Source organism: Coptis chinensis, chromosome 2, assembly GCF_015680905.1.
Source record: "Coptis chinensis isolate HL-2020 chromosome 2, ASM1568090v1, whole genome shotgun sequence".
NCBI lineage: Eukaryota > Viridiplantae > Streptophyta > Magnoliopsida > Ranunculales > Ranunculaceae > Coptis > Coptis chinensis.
The window spans coordinates 48,968,980-48,987,022 of record NC_141457.1 but is presented as its reverse complement, the minus strand read 5'-3'; the positions used below and the strand labels follow the sequence as shown (position 1 = coordinate 48,987,022).

Genomic DNA, 18,043 nt, shown 5'->3' with positions numbered 1-18,043 from the left:
CAATTTGCAAAAGAGCCAAGTGTTCTTTGCTGGTTTAGATGATGCCACATGTGAGGATATCCAAACTATTCTAAACTACCCAAGGGGTGACCTGCCAGTGAAGTACTTGGGATTGCCTTTGATCACTACTAAGCTAACATATACAGATTGATTACCTTTAGTGGACAAGGCTACAAGGAGAATTCAAAGTTGGAGGAGCAACTTCTTATCATATGCAGGTAGATTACAATTGCTTAAGTCTGTTTTGAATAACTTGAGCATTTATTGGATCTCTTCATTTGTATTGCCATAAAGTATTATTCATGAGCTTAATAAGTTGTTTAGAAACTTTCTTTGGAAAGGGACTGATTGTACAACTTCACATGCTTTGATTGGATGGGAGGATATTTCCTTTCCATATGATGAAGGGGGATTGGGAATTAGAAATGTGGCTACAATTGGTATGGCAACAAACTTTTTTTTTTTTTTTTTTGATAGGCAAGCGGGGTTATTTAGAGGTCCCCTACCCCTTTTTATTAATAAAAAGAGCTTAGTACATTCGTTGATAGACTGTTCCTATAGAGTCCTCATATACAATCTTTTTAACATCCTCTACAAAGGAGCTAGGAACAATATCTACAAACCTATGACTAGGTACATTTTTTGCAAGTGCATTTGCAAGTCTGTTTGTTTCTCTATATACGTGAATAATAGAAAAGAACTCTAGTCTATCAATCACTCTTCTAATGTCTTCAATGATCTTGTTAGCCTGCCATGGATGATGCCTTTCATTCCTTAAGAATTAAATTACATTGCTCGAATCTGTTTGTGCTTGTATCCTCTTCACATTGTACCTTTCTGCTAGCTTGAGTCCTTTGTTGCACTCCTTGCAATTCAATCATTGCAATTGATGTGAAGCTTGACTTTCCTTTAGCTGCTGCTACCACTACTCCTTCACTATCTCTTATGGCTGCTGCCCAACCTCCCACTAAACCTTGTAATGTGTCATCTGTGTTAAGTGTGCTATTTCCTTGATCTGATTTAACATATTTGCATTGAATACTTCTACTTGTACTTACCCCAACTTGAACTAACCATCTCTCCATGAAGCTTTGCCTTGCTAGTCCTTCCTCCATCTTGATGTCAAGTGAGTTCATCTTGACTTTCACATCATGAATGATCTGATTTGCAACCTGCCTTCCTGTTTTGTATTGGTTCTTAAAGATTCTTGCATTCCTTTGCTGCCACACATAATAAAAGAATGCATTAGTCACCAACCGGATTGCATCTTGCCTTCCACCTTTGCCTTTGGACTTGTTAATAATCCAATGCAATTCATCTTCCCATGTAGCTGCTCTCCTTTTGTTAAAGCCTGCAAATAGTAAAATAGTATTCCAAATGTATTGGGAATACACACAAGAAATGAACAATATATTTCTCTGTTTCCACATCCCTCCAACATAACACACATAAATCAGATTGTATCACCTTCCATTCCTTGACTTTCTTGAGAGTTTTCAATCCTTCATTAAGAACCATCCACCCTATAAAAGAGTGTCTAGGGATTCTATTAGTGAACCAACAGATCCCATGCCATTCCCTAACTTGCATTTTCTTCCTCAAGCTTTGGTATGTATCTTTAAGTTGAAACTCCCCATGTAAAGAATCAGCCCATACAACCACGTCTTCTCCTCCACCAATCTGAACTTCCTCTTCAATCTCAATGGCAATGTCAGGGAAGTGATTCCTAGTATGTTGAGGAATACTCCACCTTCCATCTGAGATAAGCTGCCCCACCTTTACATTGGTGTTAGCTGTAGAGTCATAAAGCAAGGCTTGAGGAAAATAATGTTTCAATATACCTCTCGGGTGCCAAGGGTCTAACCAAAACTTAGTAGATTTTCCATCACCAATCTGATGATGAGCAATAAGTTTTGCATCCACTCTGCCCTTCAAAATGTTCCTCCAACTAAATGATACATCTTGAGGAATGCTAATTTGCCAAAAGTTCCGTCCTCTGATTAGATTCTTGTGTATCCACTCCACCCATAGTGTGTCGTTTTTACTAATAATATGCCATATATGCTTTAGGTTGGCAGCTGAATTAGTAATAGCCACATCTCTCACTCCTAATCCTCCCTCATCATAAGGAAAACACACATCCTTCCATCCAATAATAGCATGAGAGCTTGTACTATCTGGCCCCTTCCACAAGAAATTTCTACATAATCTTTCTATAGAATCAATAATGGTTTGTGGTAGAATATAAGATAGAGACCAATATATGCTCATGTTGTTAAGAACAGCCTTAAGGTTCTTCCACACCCACTTAACCCAGAGTGTGTCTTTCCTACTAACAATATTCTAGACATGCTTCATATTAGCTGCTCTATTCATTACGGCCAAATTCCTTATTCCCAAGCCCCCCTCGTCATAAGGATAACAGACATCCTTCCACCCAATAAGAGCATGGGCTGTGGTACAATCCGGACCTTTCCACAGGAAGTTCCGCAAAAGCTTTTGAACCTCGTCCACAATTCCTTTAGGAAGCCTAAACGATGATATCCAGTAAATGTTTAAGTTACTCAACACCGCCTTGATCAGCTGTACTCTTCCCGCATACGACAAACTTTTCCCTTTCCAGCTCTGTATTCACTTTGCCACTTTAGACACCAATGGTATACAATCAGAATATGAAAGCTTCGTTGTTATAAGTGGTAGCCCGAGATACTTAACTGGTAACGTACCAACTGGATACTGTAATACACCCTTTACTTCTTCACTCACCTCCTCAGTCATTCCAGCCATAAAAATCTGACTCTTACCCACATTCACTTCCAGTCCTGAACAAGCTCTAAACTTCCCCAGAGAATTTACTAGGCTTCTAACCGTATTAGCATCCCCATTCATGAATGCAATCAGATCTTCTGCGAATGAAAGATGTGTTATAACCGGGTCCTTACACTTATAATGCAATCTAAACTCACCCTTCATAGCAGCCTGCTTCATAATGTCAGCAAACAATTCCATTACCAAGACAAACAAGTAGGGAGATATATAGGGTCCCCCTGCCTTATTCCTCTCTTCCCCTTGAAATACCCATACGGAGTCCCATTAACCATAATCGAATAGGAAGCAGTTCCTATACATTCTCTCAGCCAACCTATAAATTTCTCCGGTATCCCAATCCTTCTCATTGTAAATTCAACAACCTCCCATCTTACTAAGTCATATGCCTTTTTTAGATCAATCTTAGCTGCACATCGTGGTGGATAAGCATCCCTGTGATAATTGTGAAGCAATTCCTGAGACAATAATATATTATCTTGAATGCTCCTCCCTGGAATAAATGCTGACTAATTAAGCGACACCACCTCATGCATGACAGGTTTCATTCTCAGCGTCATAATCTTAGTAATACACTTATACATCACATTGCAATAAGCAATAGGCCTATAATCATTCAAACTTGTAGGGAAATTTGTGGGGGTCTGTATCTTAGGCACTAGTGATATACAAGTAGCATTTACTTCTCTGAGCATCCTACACGCCCTGAAGTAATTCTGTACCGCCCTAACAAAATCATCTCCCACAATTCGCCAGGCAGCCTTAAAGAACAATGAGGAGAATCCATCATTTCCTGGGGACTTATCACTGTCTATACCCGACAAAGCCTCAATAATCTCATCTCTAGTAATCTCTGCCACTAACCGTTCTCTAGTGTCATTACTGATAACTTTTTGCGGCTGTATAGAATCAAAGCAACTAAAGTCTAGTTCCTATAGGTTCTCTGGCGCATATAGTTCCTTGTAAAACTGCACACATTCATCCCCTATCTCATCTAAATCCTCTTTTACACTTCCAAGCCCATCCCTCAAACATGTTATCTTATTCACTGCCCTCCTAGCTCGAACAGACTTATAAAAATACTCTGTATTGTTATCCCCCACTGTAATCACCTAATCTCGCGACTTTGCCTCACACACTCTTCTTCTGATTTCGCACACTTGACATACTCTTTCATACATATCCTTTCTTCATCAATCCATTCTCTGTTCAAAGGGTCTGTTTGCAGTTTTGTTTGAATAAGATCCATCTCTTCCTTTTTCATTTGTGCACTTGTCTTGACATTCCCAACCCTTTCTCTGTTCCATTCAATCAAAGCCCCCTTCACAATTTTAAGTTTTCGCATAAAGACATACATCAGATTTCCTACCACCTCACTCCCCCAGGCTTGCTGAACTGTTTCCACAAACCCGTCCTCACGAGTCCAGAAATTAAAGAACCTAAAGGACTTCTTATTCTGACCCTTTTGTTTTGAATAATAAGTTACCATAGATGAATGGTCAGATACAGTACCCGGATTCAAAAATTCAGCTTCAACATCCTCAAACTCATCAAACCATTCTGCATTTACAAGCACTCTGTCAAGCTTTCGCCAAATTCTAACCCCTCTCCTGTTATTCCATGTTAATACATTCCCCTTGTATTTCATATCTGTGAGCCCCACCATTGTAACGCATTGAAGGAAATCAGTATAATGAATCGGATGTGTCGGTCTACCTCCAACTCTCTCCTCTGAGCTCAGAACTGAGTTGAAATCTCCTAATATCACCCATGGTCCATGAACACACGAGAAGTTAACTAACCTGTTCCACAGCTCTCTCCTGGTAACCAAGTCAGTACTTGCATATACAAAAGTGACCATAAACACCTTACCACTAGTAATAGTAACCTCCATCGCTATATACTGCAGCTCCCTCTCTATTACTCTTACCTTACACATATTCGCATCCCAGCATACCCATATTTTGCCTTTATCACTATATATATATAGTTATGCTCCACATTCCATCCCTCACAACACTTCCTAACAATTTTATCCATATTTTTTTCCTGGACTTTTGTCTCCACCAATCCCATAAGACTAAGTTTCTTTTTTTTAATCATCTCTCTGACTTCTACCTGTTTGAAACCCACATTTAGCCCCCTCATGTTCCAGCATCCAATCTATATCATTTAAATAAATGGGGGTGTATAAATTGGCCAACATTTGCCAAATCTTTACTGCCACTCAGCTTTGTAACCTTGTCTCTCTGTACTGCCAACTTTTGAGTCTTGTCTGTACTCCCTGATCCACTAGCATCCAAATGCGTTCTATTGGGTATAGTTCTGTATCTTTTAGCATTAGGACTCACACTTGTGGTTCCTTTATTCATATTACCTTCACTAACCCTTTCAATTTCAGCCCCCACTTGTATATGATGCTCTGCTCGTGCTCTTACACTATGCCTCCGTGACGGAGTTTCCCATCCTTCTGTTTCTACATCTTGATTAGCCACCACTTCTTGCACCTCTTCAGCAGTTTTACTACTCTCCTCTATATGGTCTTGTGGTTTTTTAAGCTTAGCATTCTCCTCCATTTCCGTTTCTCTTTTCTCATCAGTCCCTATCTTTTCCTTTCCCTTATCCACACTCTTTTTTCCAGCAACAGCCACTTCTTTCTTCTGAATCCACACCCCCTGTTTTGGATCCATATCTTTTTTTACATTATAAGGGCATGTCGTATCTGTATGACCAAACACTTGGCAGTGTGAACATTTGGCAGGCCTCCAATTATACTCAAACTTAACTTCAAAAGCTCTTCTTTGGTCTAGTACCACAGGCACACTATCTGGATACTTACAAGATGCTCTAATCTCAATACACACCCTGGCATAAGATGTTCGAGTCATATTCTCTGTTGGTTTATCCGTAAACAAGGAGTTACCAACAGCACTTGCTACTTGATTCTTTTGTCCACATCTCCATGGGAAAAAAATTCATGATCACCCAAATAGGAATTGTCTTCAGTTATCTCGTCTCTGATTCAACAAAGAGTTTCCATGGCCTGACTACAAAAAGATGACTGGCAATATGGAACGAGGCAATGTCCAGCACTGTATGCCTATCATCCTGATTGCTTATTTGAAACATAAACATGTTATCTCCATATGGCTTCATTATGAACTGATTCTTCAGCCTCCTAGTCCTTGACACCATCTCCTTAACATAAGAGAAACTCAGTTTCTTCCCGACAAAACTGCCGACAATAACATTCTCAAACTTTTCCTTTATCTTTGCGAATTGGCACGACTTCACATGAATCACAGGCCTGCCATCAACAATGGTGGGCGGCACATAAGATAAGGACTCTTGTCATACAGCTTTCCGATTCAACATGGTTGCCCAAGTACCCTTCTGTATCTCTCCTTCTTCAGCAGTATCAACTTCTTTCCCAACTCCCCCCTCAGGCTTCTCACACTCCTTAGTCTGTTTTGTCTGTGATTTCACACTCTCCATATTCAGCTTTGCCTTTAGTACCGTCCTTTCAACTTTCTTCTGTTTCGATACTTCTTCCAGATCCATTTTTTACAGACTTTCCTTTTTTGAGGACTCATCACTCGCAGTCATAGAAACTTGTTTAAAAATGAATCCACCATCGTCATCTACCCCAGCAATCCTCGATCCACCTTGCGTATACTCTTTAAGGTGTACCACATCAGTAATAGCTTCATGTTCTTGAAGCTTTTTGACCGCCTCCAAGAGTCTTTTTGCCTCTCTAAGCAATCCTTCTTTAGTTTTGCTTGATGTAGAACTCTCTGGTGTCCTCTCTGTTGATTCGTCCCTCACTTCCATTGATTTCAGATTGGCTCCAAAGTCCTAGAAAAGCTTCCTTTTATATCTTTCAACAGATCCCTCTCCAAACCTTGTCTTTATTTCACTCTAAAAACTCTCAACCTCTAACTCTAACTCTTCTGATGAAGATTCCCCAGCATCACCAGTTGGTGTGCTAGGGTTCAATACCTCTAAAACTCTAAACTCTTGCGTATTTTGCATGTTTTTTTTTCTAATTTATGTAAAAAAGACTAAAATGCCCCTAAAGGAAAAATCGCCCCTTAGAAGTCTCCATTAACAACTTCCTCAATAGTGCCCCATTAACAACTTCACTTCTTCTAACCCAAGCTTGCTTGTAGGTACGTTCATTCAATCAATCAAATGTTTTGCATTCATTATAATAGAGTATAAAGTGGGGTTCTGGGGTTTGGATGTTGTTCATCTTAGATCAAACTTACATGATCAAGGCTAGGGTTTAAGGCTTAGAGGCTTAGTGCTTGTCTTACAAAGTGTTTAGTCATTGATCCTTGAAGCCTTGGAATGTTTCCTGTGCTTTTGAGTTTTTGGGCTATTGAGTTCACTTTTATCGTTGACTATGGCTTTGATCGTTGACCGTTGACTATTGACAGTTTGACTTTTTGGCACTATTTCTGAGTTGTTCCATGAGGTCTCTTCCAGGGTCCTTTTGTCTTTTTTTGGCTCTATAACACGTCTTTTGAGGTATTAGTTCCAGAATTGGGCTGTATCTGGAAAAAGCGATAAGAACATGAGTTTTCTACAATCAATCAATCTATCAGGTGTTTTGCATTTAGTATAGTGGAAGCTCTTACGTAGGTGCATTCAATCATGTGTTTTGCATTCTTTTTAACGCATGCTCGCTTGTTGGTACGTTCATTCAATCAATCAAGTGTTTTGCATTCAATATAATGGAAGCTCAAACGTAAGTGTATTCCATCAAGTGTGTCGCATACATTCATTCAATCAAGTGTTTTGCGTTCATTTAAAAGCAAACTCTCACGTAGATACATTTAATCAAGTGTTTTGCATTCTGTCGGTGTATAAAGTGGGGTTATGGGGTTTGGAAGTTGTTCATCATAGATCTAACTTATATGATCAAGGCTAGGGTTTAGGGTTTAGAGGCTTAGTCATGGTCTTACAAAGGGTTTAGTCATTGATCCTGGAAGCTTTGGAGTGTTTCCTCTGCTTTTGAGTTTTTGGGCCCTTGAGTTTAGTTTTATACATAACTTTGGCTTTGATCATTGACTGTTAACATTTGACAGTTTGACTTTTGGGCACTTTTTCCAAGTTGTTCCATGATGTCCCTTTTAGGGTCCTTTTGTCTAATTTTGGCTCTATAACATTTCTTTTGGGGTATTAGTTCCAGAATAGGGCTGTATCCGGAAAAAGCGATAAGAACATGAGTTTTCTACAACCAATCAATAAATCAGGTGTTTCGCATTTTTTTTTTTTTTAGATAAGCAGGGTTTTTAAAAAGGTCCCTTACCCCTTTTCATAAAATTAATAAATAAATGAGCTTATTACATTCTTGCATATTCCTTTCCTATGGCATCCTCAAATACAATTTTCTTAACATCTTCAGAGAATGAACTAGGTACTATTTCTATACATCTAATAGCAGGAATGTTAGCAGCTAGTGCATCTGCCAACTTATTAGCCTCTCTGTATACATGAATAATTGAAAATTCCATGAATAATTGAAAATTCTTCAAGCTTCCCTACATAGCTGTGTATCTCATCCATTGTGTGTTTTGCCTACCATGGGTACTGTTTGCGGTCCTTCATAAATGAAACAACATTGCTTGAGTCCGTTTGGGCTTTTATCTTCCTTATGTCGTGGGCTTCTGCCAGCTTCAGTCCGTTCATTAATCCCTGTAACTCAATTAGCGCAATGTTTTTATTCTCTGTTCTCCCATGCACTGCTGCCATTACCTCTCTTCTGAAATTTCTTATCGCAGCTGCCCATCCTCCGTTTGCGCCTTGCAATGTCCCATCAGTATTCAAGATACAAACATCTTCTCTGTCCCTCTCCCATCTGCACCACTTTGTCTGATTCCTCTCAAGTTCTATCTCTAAGTTCCATATCTCTTCAAGTCGTGCTTTGTTCGGTCATTCCTTCATTCTATATTGACATGAGTGAAGCTTTTTCTTTGTATCGTTCAATACAGCTTGTACTATGTGTTCTGCTGGTGCTTGCTTGTTGTGAAATACCCTTCGGTTCCTTTCCTGCCATAACTCATATATGAAACCATTAAATATCAACCTCAGCGCATCTTTATCGCATCCCTTTCCTAATGCTTTCTCGATCACCCATTCAACCTGTTCTCTCCATGTCTGACTTGTTTGCTTGTTATACCCTGCACTAACTAGCAACCTTTGCCATATTTGCACTGAATATGTACACTGAAAAAACAAATGATGCGTTGTTTCTTTTTCCCGCCAATAGAAAATACAAATGTCTGTATTCACTACCTTCCTCTCCATCAGTACATCCATTGTTTTAAGCCCACCCCTTATTGCTAACCACGCTATAAATGAGTGTCTTGGTATTCTATTTGAATACCAGACAATTCCATGCCACTTTATTCATTCATTCTCGCTCCTCAAGTCACTGTTGACGCGTCCTTTAACTTGAAATCTCCATTCACTGTGACCGACCATATCACTCGATCATCTTCTCTCCCTAGACTCACCACCTCCTCCATTTGGAGTATTACATCAGGCAAGTGCACTCTAATATTATGGGGTACACTCCACTGCCTATTCTCTATCATGTTTGCAACTGTGGAGTTAATATTGCATGTGGAGTCATAAAGTAGAGATTGGGGAAAAAATTTCTTCAGAATACCTGCTGGATGCCACGGGTCCAACCAGAATTTAGTATCACTTCCGTTCCCTATTTGATGAAGTGCAATGGCAGCAGCCTGTACTCTATCCTTCATAAGGTTTCTCCACACCCATGAACAGTCACTAGGTATTTTCAAGTTCCAAAAATTCCTCCCTTTGATCAGATTTTTCTTCACCCACTCTACCCATAGTGTCTCCTTATTGCTGATAATGCTCCATATATGTTTGAGGTTAGCTGCGTGATTTAAAGTACTGATATTCCTGATGCCTAATCCACCTTCTTCATACGGGTAACATATATCCTCCCAGCCAAGTAATGCATGAGATGTATTTCCATCAGGTCCATTCCATAAGAAATTCCTTAACAACTTATTGATATCATCAATTGTCTTCTGAGGTAGCACAAATGACGAAAACCAATAAGTACTAAGATTGTTCAGCACCGCTTTTATTAGTTGCAATCTTCCTGCATAGGACAGTGCTTTCCCTTTCCAGCTTTGTATCCTCTTGCTCACCTTCTCTATTAATGGGCCGCAATCCTTGACTGTGAGCCTAGTGGTAATCAAAGGCAGCCCTAGGTATTTGACTGGCAGCCTCCCTTTTGTGAACTGAATAACTCTCTGAATATATTCACATGTATCTTTATCCATCCCTGCAAAGAATATATTGCTTTTCTCCATGTTTACCTGTAGTCCAGTGCTCTGTTTGAGTTTCTGCAACACATCATTTAGACTCTGGGCTGTCTGAACATCTCCATGCATAAATGCTATCAGATCATCTGCAAATGACAGGTGTGTAATAATAGGATTTTTGCATTTGTAATGAAGTGTAAATCCCCCATCCTGTACCTTTCTCATCATCATCTGTGAAAACAATTCCATCACCAACACAAACAAGTAAGGTGACATAGGATCACCTTGTCTAATCCCTCTTCTGCCCTTAAAGTACCCATATGGAGCTCCATTCAACATAATAGAATACCTTGGTGTCTGAATACATACCATGATCCATTTTATGAACTGTATAGGTAATCTGATGCTCATTAATGCAAATTCCAATCACCTCCCCATCTAACGTAATTATAAGCTTTCCGAGATCAATCTTAGTCACAAGCGACCTTGGTGGCCCCGAATCTCTGTGATAATTGTGCAACAGTTCATGTGATAGCAGAATATTATCTTGTATGCTTCTCCCAGAAATAAATGCAGACTGATTCAAAGACACTACCTGTGGTATGAAATCTTTCATCCTTCTTGTCAGAATCTTTGTGATGCATTTATAAACCACACCACAGCATGCAATGGGTCTAGTAGTTGGATCTTTTGTTGGGAAAAGGTTGAATTACAATTATGTGAAGGATATTGTAAGTAGAACATGGGGGAGTAAAAAGTTTGTTATGAAGCCTTATGGTGATACCATGTTCACGTTTAAGTTTGAGAAAGAAGAAGACAGACAATCAGTGCTTGATCTTGGATCTTTCCATATTGCTAGCCAGCTGTTTGTTGTTAGGCCTTGGAAGCTGTTCGTTGAGGCCGAGACGAGAGAACTCCGCACGATACCAATATGGGTGATTATCAAAGGATTACCAATGGAATTATGGAACAAAGCAGGGTTCAGCCAAGTAGGAAGTGCAGTAGGAGTACCTATGTTCACGGATAGACTCACTGATAACATGACTCGAACAGCCTACGCCAGAGTGTGCATTGAAATTGATGCGAAGTGCCCATATCTAGAGGAGATACCAGTTATACTAGATCAACGAAGGGCATACAAAGTGGCTTTCGAATACAATTGGAAACCACCGCGATGCAAGGGCTGCGAAGTTTTTGGGCACACAGACCAAACTTGTCATAAGAAGACACACACGAGTAAAGATGAAACCAACAAAGTGTGGCTTCAGAAGGTAAAAGATGAGAATAAGGATGAGTTCAAAGAAACGCAAGATATGCAAAAAGAAAAGGAACAGATGAAACTCAAAGCTGTGGTGATCGATACTACAGAAGTGATTGAAGTAAACAATCTAGTGGATAGTGAAGGCTGGGAGTCGCCAGGCAAGAAACAGAGATATAGAGCTCGAGTTGGACGAGGAGAAGAGAGCTCGAGAGTGAATGAAGTTCAGGAGGCTGGGGTAAACACAATCATGAAGGAAGGAAAAAATGTAGACAGAGAAACAGAAAAACACAGCCATGACGCAGAGATAGAGGTGGGCATGGACAATCCAGCAAAGAGACAAACAGTGAGTACAAAGTTAAGTTCACCCAAAGGTAAGGAAAGTAGAAGCTAAAGTAACTAACACTGCAGAGTGTGGGTAACAGGTTCAAATGTCTCACGGAGAGTAGAGAAATGGATAAGCAAGGGTCCAAGGAAGCAATGCAAGGCAAAACCATAGGGAAGAGCAGCAGTAAAGCCAAAGAAGGGACTGTAACAAGTATCCTTACCCACTCGCAAGTTCGTAAATGATTAATCTAGCGTGTTGGAATGTGCGGGGATTCAACAAAGCTTTTAAGCAAGTTGAAGTCAGGGAGATGGTAAGGAAGTATGATGTAAGCTTTATGGGCATTGTGGATACTAGAGTGAAGCAAAAGAATAGAGATAGAGTGTTTAACAAGGTATTTCAACAATGGCAGATGGACGGCAACTATGTGGGAACTGAGGTAGGAATTATTTGGGCCTGCTGGAACCCGAGGGTGTGCATAGCCACTGTTTTGAACAAGGATTCGCAACAAGTAACAATGGAGGTGGCTACGATTGCAGGAGAAGAATTCATAGTGTCTATTATCTATGCTAGCACTGATATGGGCACTAGAAGAAATTTATGGAGAAGCATCACAGACATGGCATGCACTATACACAAGCCATGGATTTTGCTAGGGGATTTTAACTCGATATTAAATTCTCATGAGAAAGCAGGAGGAGTGGAGGTAAGACCGATACATTTTGAAGACTTAATGAACTGTGTTAACACAGCAGGGTTAGTCGACATCAGATACAAAGGCAATAGATTCACATGGAGCAACAAGCAAGTGAATAGAGTGAGTTGCAAATTGGATAGAGTATTGGGGAATTCAGAGTGGATAGGAGAGTATGGAGAGTATGAGGCTGAGTTTCTGAACCCAGGCGCAACATCAGACCATTCGGCCATGATTGTCACGTCAATGACACAGAGGAACCAGAAAAAGAAAGCGTTCAGATTCTTCAACTTCTGGTACAAAGAGAATGGATTCATGCAAACAGTAGAGGATGCTTGGCGAAGTGAAGCTGTGGGAAACCCAATGTATGTATTCATGAAAAGACTAAAGCTCACAAAGGCTGCACTTATTCAGTGGAATCGAGAGAGAGTCGGGAGTATGGTAAATAGAGTCAAAGAAGCAAAAACAGAGATGGAGTTGATACAAACTGAATTACAGACACATCCTTTGAATCAACCTCTAATCCAGAAAGAAAGGGAGGTCATCAGAACCTATGTCCAAGCTGCTACATCTGAAGAGGGAATGTACAAACAAAAGTCTCGGGACCAAGTGATAGCCATGGGTGACAATAACACAAACTATTTCTTTAAATCAATGCAAGCTAGAAGAATAGTTAACAAAATTACTTGCTTGAAAGACGCAGCTGGAAATGTGATACAAGATGTAAATGAGATAGGGGCTGAATGTGTGGAGTTTTACACGGCCTTATACAGGCCAAATAACATGCATCAGGTGGATTTTGCTGTATTTAATGAGATAGGGCCACGAGATCAGATCTGTGGGGATGACTATGAACAGCTACAAAAAGAAGTTACAAGGGATGAGGTTACTGAAGCATTGGCAAACATCGGAAGTGAGAAGGCACCGGGTAGTGATGGGTTCTCGGCTTTTTTCTACAAATGCACTTGGAGAATCATAGGGAATGATTTCATGAAGGCTATAAAGAATTTCTTTCATTCAAACCAGATGCTATCAGAGGTAAACTCGACATGCATTACCTTAATTCCTAAAGTTCAAGTACCTATATCTTTGGGTGACTATAGACCTATAGCCTGCTGTGGGGTGATGTATAAGTGCATAACGAAAGTAATGACACGAAGGATGAAGGAGGTGATGCCCAAACTAATCAACCCAAACCAGTCAGCTTTCATAACTGGGAGAAGTATACAGGATAACATATTGTTATCTCATGAGATTGTGCATAATTATCACCGAGACGCACAACCACCCAGATGTGCGGCCAAGATTGATCTGAGCAAAGCTTATGACTCTGTGAGATGGGAGGCTATTGAGTTTGCGATGCGAAGAGTGGGTATGCCAGAAAGATTCATTGCATGTGTTAAAGTGTGTGTGGAAACAGCTAATTATTCGAGAATGTTCAACGGGGCAGCTTATGGGCACTTCAAAGGAAGGCGAGGAATAAGGCAGGGAGACCCCATGTCCCCCTATTTATTTGTGATGGTTATGGACTTGTTCTCAGAAATCATGTTGCATAGTGTGAGGAGGGGACAGTATACTTTACATTATAAATGTTCGGAGCCTATCATCACTCATCTGTCATTTGCAGATGATCTAATGGCGTTCTTACACGGGGATCTACAAACAGAATTACGCTCAAGAGAAATCTTGAAGTGTTCAAAAGGGCATCAGGCTTGGAGGTGAACTTTCAGAAAAGCAATGTGTTTTTTGCAGGAGTGGATGACAACAGCAGCCAGGCTATTGAGTCAGCCCTCCAGTTCCAGAGGGGGGAATTACCAGTTAAGTACCTTGGCCTGCCTCTAATTACTACAAGATTGACTTCAGTAGACTGCAGTCCACTAGTACAGAGGGTCACAGGTAGAATTCAAAGCTGGAAAGGGAAATTACTATCCTATGCGGGTAGATTGCAGTTGATTAAAGCGGTACTGAACAACCTGAGCGTGTATTGGATAGCTGCTTTTACAATTCCACAGAAGACTATAGATGATATAAATAGACTTTGCAGGAATTTTCTATGGACAGGGCCAGATTGTTTACAGTCACATGCACTAATTGGATGGGAAAACACATGCTATCCGTATGACGAAGGAGGATTGGGCATAAGAAATTTGGGTAAGACGAATCAAGCTGCAATTATGAAACATATATGGAAGATCATTACAAAAGCGGATACATTATGGGTACAATGGTTACATAACAACTTGATGAAGAACAGAAACTTCTGGCATATCAACATCCCTCAAGATTGTTCTTGGAGCTGGAGAAGTATACTCAAGGTAAGGAAAGAAGCATCACAGATAGCAACTTGACAAATCGGCAATGGGCAATCCACTAGCTTCTGGCATGACCCCTGGCACCCTGCTGGGATTCTCCGAGATAAGTTCCCAATAGCTCTTCTATATGGCTCGACTTGTAACTTGCACTCTACAGTTTTGGATATCATAGAGAATGGAGAATGGGCAGTTCCAAACAATGTCAGGGTACACTTGAGTGAGATGATTCAGCAGATAGAGGAAGAGGTAGAAATAATTGGGGGCGAAGACAAAACAGTGTGGGCAGCATCCATCAGTGGAGACTACACCTTGAAGGATACTTATGAGAGCTTGAGGGCCATCAGGCAACCAAAACAGTGGAGTAACCTAGTGTGGTATGCGAACAAAATACCTCGCCATTCATTTATTAGTTGGATGGCTCTGAGTGGAGGTATCAAGACACTACAGAAGATGAAAGAACGAAAGGTAGTGGTAACAGATATGTGCGTCTTTTGCTGGCGCGAAATAGAAACTGAGGAACATCTGTTTCATGAATGTTACTTCACACAAGCTGTTTGGTGCACTCTACTCAAACAGATGAGATATAACAGAATACCAGAGCTGACATGGCAAGGTGAGCTACAATGGATACAGGACGAGACAAGAGGGAAAGGAGCTAAACAAGATGCAGTTCGGCTAGTGTGGAATGGGTACATTTACTGGATTTGGCGAACTAGGAATGAGAGGATTTTCGAAAATAAGCAGACATATGCAGCTCAAGTGGCGCATGCAGTTCTGAAAGATGCAAGAGTTAAACTGGTGTCGATGAATATCAAAATGGAGCAGAGCCTAGATACGCAGTTGTTTATGGATACATGGAACATTGATGTCAAATTCTATCAGAAGCAGCACAAGATCTGTTATTGGGAGAGGGCAGAAAGTGGAATTGCAAATATCAACACCGATGGAACACTACAAGGGTGCAATGGAGGATGGGCGATGAAGAGTCGCGAAATGAGATGGGAGAAGTTCTGCGGCTAGTCATGGCGAGATCAAGCAAGAGAAGCATTGACTTGATCGAACTACAAGCGATTCAAAGAAGGTATGAGAATGGCGATTCAAAAGGGAATGAGAAAGATAAGCATACGACGGACTCACGCAATCCGTGTTGGCATATCTCACTAAGGACAAACCGCATCCGTGGCAAGCGCAGAAGACTACTAGAGACATTGACCCGAATGAAGTCGAATTTGAATATTTTCGAATTACTCACGTGTTCAGGGAAGCTAACAAACTAGCTGATGCATTAGCGAGTAATATACCTACAGTTAGTTTTATAGAATTAATTCCTAGTTCGTTCTCGGAAGATGTAAAGAAAATTATTTATGATGATGCAAGGGGAAAAAAATATGTGAGAGAATGTAACAAGCTATGATTATTATTATTTTAATGAAAAGGGGTAGGGGACCTCTATAAAAACCTCGCTTTCCGATAAAAAAAAAAGATTACCTGATCTCGCGACTTTTGTTTGTAAAACCCCTCCTCTGTTACCGCTGCTTTTACATAGTGTGTAAGGGCTTCTTTTTCCTTTATGATCAATTCTCTGTTCTGTGGCTGTACTTGCAGGGCTGATTGGACTCCATCAAGCTATTTCTTCTTCTCTTTAACTCTATCAACTACATTCCTAACTCTCTCGATTCCATGTAATGAATGCCCCCTTTGTTACCTTCAGTTTCTTCATAAATATATACATTGGGTTGCCCACAACTGGGCTTTTCCACGCCTCTTCCACTGTTGTCATAAATCCCTCTTCTTTGTGCCAAAAATTGAAAAACTTAAAAGCCTTTTTCTTTTGATTTCGCTGTTTTATGGATGTTACTACCATGGATGAGTGATCAGATATTGCACTTGGATTTAGAAATTCTGCTTCATGATCTTCGAACTCCCCTATCCACTCTGAGTTAGCCATCACTCTGTCTAGTTTGCAGCTTACCCTCTCCATTTGCTTGTTATTCCATGTTAGGTGATTCCCTTTGTATTTTATATCCACTAGTCCTGCAGCTGTCACACAGTTCAAGAGATCTGAAAAAAGGTTTGGCGTTACTTCTATACCTCCTTTCTTCTCATGGGGACTCAAAATGGAGTTAAAGTCTCCCATAACAAAAAGGTTTTTGCTTTAATGGAGGCAAAAATATGGTGATTTTTTAAGTGTAGGGGTATTTAGGTCTTTTTACTAAAAATTATGAAAAACATGCAAAAAACAAAAGATTTTAGGGTTGTTGCTGTCGTAAACCCTAGCACACCAGCTAGGGTTGGAGATAAAAGTGATGATTCTGACCGAGAGATGGACTCGAGTGATGAAGATGAAGAAATAGAAGTTGTCAGGAGTGCGCTACTGAGGAAATATGGCCAAGGGTCGTTAGAAAAACTGAGGAAAAGGCTGGATGAAGGAGAGGAGGTATCTGGAAAGCATGAACAGAGGATTACTGCTGTAACAAAAGATGAACTATTGAAAGAAGCTCATAGATTATTGGAGGTAGTGAAAGAAGTTGAAGAGGAAGGAGAAATAAGAGAGTTGGTACAAACCAAAACTCTCAAGAAAGGAGAGTATCGAGGAACAGCACGTATGGCTGGAGTTGGAGATGATGGAGACTTTATATTCAAACAAAACTCTAGAGATATGAGTGCAAAGAAGGCGGAAAAAGTGGATCTGAAAGGATTAAAATCGCAAGTGTTTGGAGAAGACGATGAACAGTATGATGGGAACGAACCAGGCAACAATGAAAAAGAAACACGATTGGTAACAAGAAGTGAGGGAGTCGGGGAAGATGAAGATTTCCTTTTCAAGCGACTTGGTACTGAGGTGACTGAACAGAAAACAAGAGAAGTTGAACTGATGGTATCGAGAATTACTGGAACAACCTCAAAAGCTGCAGAAGAAGGAACATCAGATCCTAAAATATCGGGATCGCAAGCTGAGAAGGGAAAGGATGTAACAGAGACTCAAAATACTAACTGGGATCAGAACAAGCACTCTTCAGAGAGTCAACAGCAAGATGGGTCGGGGAAAAACTTCAGGGGAGAGGAGCATAAGCCAAAAGGTCAGAATTCAAAAATAAACAAAAGTTTGGAGGAACAGCAAGGGAAAGAGGAAGTGAACTTAGGAAACAATGGGGATGCAAAGAAGCACACAGACGTAACAAAAGAGGACAGAAACACATCAGAGAAGGGAATGCCAGCAGCAAAGGCTTCATGGGCTGATGTTTTAGGCCGATCGAATGTGGGTAAGAAGGATCTGAAGTATGTTACACCAACTGTGGTGAATGGAAAGCCGGTTCTTCA

The 18,043-nt window shown here is 40.4% G+C and overlaps 3 protein-coding genes across 3 annotated transcripts; all 3 read right to left on the bottom strand.

Moving 5' to 3' along the window:
• Window positions 1–529: 529 nt before the first annotated feature.
• On the bottom strand, window positions 530–3,009 carry LOC147516366 (uncharacterized). Its single transcript, XM_086593237.1, has 4 exons — window positions 2,727–3,009; window positions 1,449–2,213; window positions 834–1,351; window positions 530–748 (listed from the first exon to the last, which is right to left on the bottom strand). The coding sequence occupies exons 1-4, from the start codon at window positions 3,007–3,009 to the stop codon at window positions 530–532; spliced, it is 1,785 nt and encodes a 594-aa protein (XP_086449363.1).
• On the bottom strand, window positions 3,009–4,720 carry LOC147516365 (uncharacterized). The gene is made up of 3 exons (XM_086593236.1): window positions 3,962–4,720; window positions 3,409–3,725; window positions 3,009–3,261 (listed from the first exon to the last, which is right to left on the bottom strand). Exons 1-3 carry the CDS (start codon window positions 4,718–4,720, stop codon window positions 3,009–3,011), a joined length of 1,329 nt encoding a protein of 442 aa, XP_086449362.1.
• An 11,665-nt stretch (window positions 4,721–16,385) lies between these two features.
• Window positions 16,386–16,859, bottom strand: LOC147516364 (uncharacterized). The gene has a single exon (XM_086593234.1). It carries the CDS (start codon window positions 16,857–16,859, stop codon window positions 16,386–16,388), a length of 474 nt encoding a protein of 157 aa, XP_086449360.1.
• Between the last annotated feature and the right edge of the window lie 1,184 nt (window positions 16,860–18,043).